Raw genomic sequence first — 3,275 nt, 5'->3', positions numbered from 1 at the left:
AAGGTCCCCGCTTAATTTGTCTTCCCGCTGCTCTGCGATTGGCCCTTTGCCATCTTTTAAAGTGAATCTGAACAGTCAAAATGTCTCTCTCTCTCTCTCATCTCTCACTGTCGGTACATGGGGGAGAAGGCAAATGGTACAAAGAACGAAGCTGGTTGCCTTCAAATTTGGTAATGAGGATGTTGACAATGACAGAGCCACCAGTCATTTGCATTAAAGCAAAAAGAAAATGGGAAAGAATGTTGAAAAAACATGTGGCTGAGGGCGCTTCCAGTGTGACGTTAACATATTTACTCTCAGCTCAGCAAGGGGAGGTCGTCTTTGTCCATTCTGCTCAGTTCAAGTGAGCCACTGGCATTTAAATCCTGGTTTGGTGCCGTAAAAATTAGTCCTGACGACTGCTTTAGGGGCCTTTACAAACACACGTGAAACATAACAGATAGAAGAGAGTGTATCTTAAATGAATTAAAGTTTCATATGAAATGTCAACACTCATTAACAACCTGTGTATGTTCTCCAATTAGACATAGGTCTTTTTGCTCCTTTATGCACTAAACTTTATTCATGAACATCTGTCCATCCAATAAAACTTTTAAATAAAAATTTAATCAGTAGTTTGACAAAACAACTCAATGTCAACTTGCTAGCTTTTCTGGGGCTTTCAACCATATCACACGGTCTTCATCAGGAGATGGAGATTGTTCACTTGTCATGGGGATGGATTGATTTAAATGCGAGCTTAGGTGATATGCACGATGGACATGCTAAACAAATGTTATGGCTGAAATATAAAGAGCCACTGAGCTTGCCGCAAGCTAGAAGACTACTATGGTTGAAAACTCTGATTCAGGATTATTTTGTCCAAGGTGAAGAATGAACTTTGATGCTTAGCGATAACAATGAAACAAAAATAATTCATACACAAATAAAAACATGGGCTACCAAGTTCGGGTTACTAGTCGTCAGTTCCCTTTGAGATCTTGAAACCTGAATAATCCCCATTCATCTGTTTCTGTGTGCTGTAATGAAACACTTGAGACTGTGTTGTACACAGAGGTAGGAGATGAGTCATCACTCCCCCAAGCAGTTAGTTGGTAAGCACATCAAGCACTCGGGGAGACAGACACAGTCAAGCACCTAATCATAAAGTAAAGGATCATGACACCACTAAGTGTGGTTTTATAGGCGCTCCATCAACAAGAGTAAGTCATTTGAGTAAAACAAATAAAGACACAACTGCAACAGCCTGGGTTAAATCTGAGGTCTGCGCTGCCATCTACTGTTAGAGAACCCACATTATCAGATGAAATTCATTGAAATGGATGGAGAAGATGACATGCTGCATTACAATGCATACTTATTGTCTGTTTGGTGAATTATAGCAAAATATTCACTTTGATTGCCACTGTTTACATGTTTTAGAATATACATATATATATGTATATAAAGAATATATGTCTTATCAGCAGCATGCCCAGACACATGTGCTTCTCAAGGACTATTAGAGAGCTTAAACAAATATTTTATTTAAGGTGTTTACACAGTGAGGACGGCAGAGTTCATGAGTTAAATATTCGTACAAAGTATAAAGTACAATACTCTTTTTTGCAGAGGTGGACACCATTAGAATAGGAAATGTATACTGTAAGATATGTCAAATAGACATTTGCCCCTGACTTGATGTTCTCAGTTACATACCGCCACTGCCTATTATACTTACACTCAAATTGTTAAAATCCAACCCACAGCAGTTACAATTTTGGAGCACTAATCCTTGATTGATTGGGAGATTGATTCACTGCCATTAAAACTTAACTTGAAATCTCTCTTAACCTGCCCTTTTGTAAATTAGAGTGTCTCCACTAATTTAAACACTATATCAGCATGTTCAGCTAACCCTGGCTGCCACTCACAGTGTACCAATCTAAGAGGTACAAGTGTTCTCATGTTATTGTGATTTCTCCCTCACAGCTTTCAGGCTATCTAGTTCACATAGGTGTTTGGTATTTGGCTAATTATGAATTGTGTGCTTGGGGGAAAATGTGTGCTCGTGCAGAAGAGCATAACTTACTCGTTTGCATCAAGAAACAAAAGCCTCCACGTGCCACTCAGTAGAATGTATGTGAGAGGACATGTGGGCTCCTGCAGACATCAAACAGTCTGTGACGTTGTCAAATGTAGGTGATCAGGTCACTCCATACAGCAGAGGAGCCAGGTGTCTGCAATCAACAAATGACTGCCTCACTCATATAAAAGCAGTATTCTGTGTTTCAGTGTGAAGCTGCTGTGTCAATGTGAAGGAAGTGCAGAATACTGGTGAGTGGTCATTTAGTGTTTATTTATTATGTTATATTTTTATTTATTTATGTTTGATGTGGTTCTACCACAACAGGAATGAGTTTGTTGTTAAATTGTGCATTATAAGCTGGTGTTGGCTCTAATGTTTAAACCTGTTCCAAGAGGCTGCTCTTAAAGCCATTTAACCTTATGACCCCTATGGCCTTATTTCAAACACAGCAGCTGTTTTTAAAACATTTAGGGTAATTTGAAATTACCCTGAATTCCTTTCACTTTCTTTACTGTATAATCTGGACTACATATTCCTCAACTCAGCCTAAAGATGTCTGGCCGTGGGAAGAAAGCTGTGCCCAAACCCAAATCTTCAGTGTCCCGGTCTTCCAGAGCAGGGATCACTTTCCCAGTAGGCCGCATCCACAGGCTGCTGAGGAAAGGCAGCTACGCTGAGCGAGTTGGCAACGGCTCTGCAGTGTACCTTGCAGCCGTCCTGGAGTACCTCACCGCTGAGATCCTGGAGCTGGCAGGAAACGCTAGCCGTGACAACAAGAAGCACCGCATCGCTCCTCGCCACATCTTGTTGGCAGTGAAAAATGATGAAGAGCTCAACAAACTGCTGGCAGGGGTCACGATCTCAGAGGGTGGTGTCATCCCAAACATCCAGGCAAGCCTACTCCCCAAGAAGACCAAGGCGCCCAGGGATGACAGTGTTGCTAAAGATGTTCAGTCCCAAGAGTTTTAATACTAAATGTACAAGTTTTTAAATTTTAATATATTAAAGTATTACTTTTTTTAAAGAAATGCTTGTCTCATTACCTGAAACGGTAAGCAAAGGTCTTTCTGGGGAAACTGCTTTACTTCTAGAGATACACATGTCTTGGTGGCAGCTGGAAAGGGCTGGGCAAATTTGCATAATTTCCTACTTTCTGTGACCAAGGAGACTCTATCCAACTGAACTTTTTTTTTTATTTATTTTTTTA

General features: G+C 40.4%; 1 protein-coding gene across 1 annotated transcript; it reads left to right on the top strand.

Moving 5' to 3' along the window:
* Window positions 1–2,620: 2,620 nt before the first annotated feature.
* Window positions 2,621–3,037, top strand: LOC139285003 (histone H2A-like). The gene has a single exon (XM_070905422.1). It carries the CDS (start codon window positions 2,621–2,623, stop codon window positions 3,035–3,037), a length of 417 nt encoding a protein of 138 aa, XP_070761523.1.
* The last annotated feature ends 238 nt before the right edge of the window (window positions 3,038–3,275 follow it).

This window comes from Enoplosus armatus, chromosome 5, assembly GCF_043641665.1.
Source record: "Enoplosus armatus isolate fEnoArm2 chromosome 5, fEnoArm2.hap1, whole genome shotgun sequence".
Taxonomy (NCBI): domain Eukaryota; kingdom Metazoa; phylum Chordata; class Actinopteri; order Centrarchiformes; family Enoplosidae; genus Enoplosus; species Enoplosus armatus.
The sequence above is the reverse complement of the archived record's forward strand: the minus strand, read 5'-3'. Positions and strand labels throughout refer to the sequence as shown.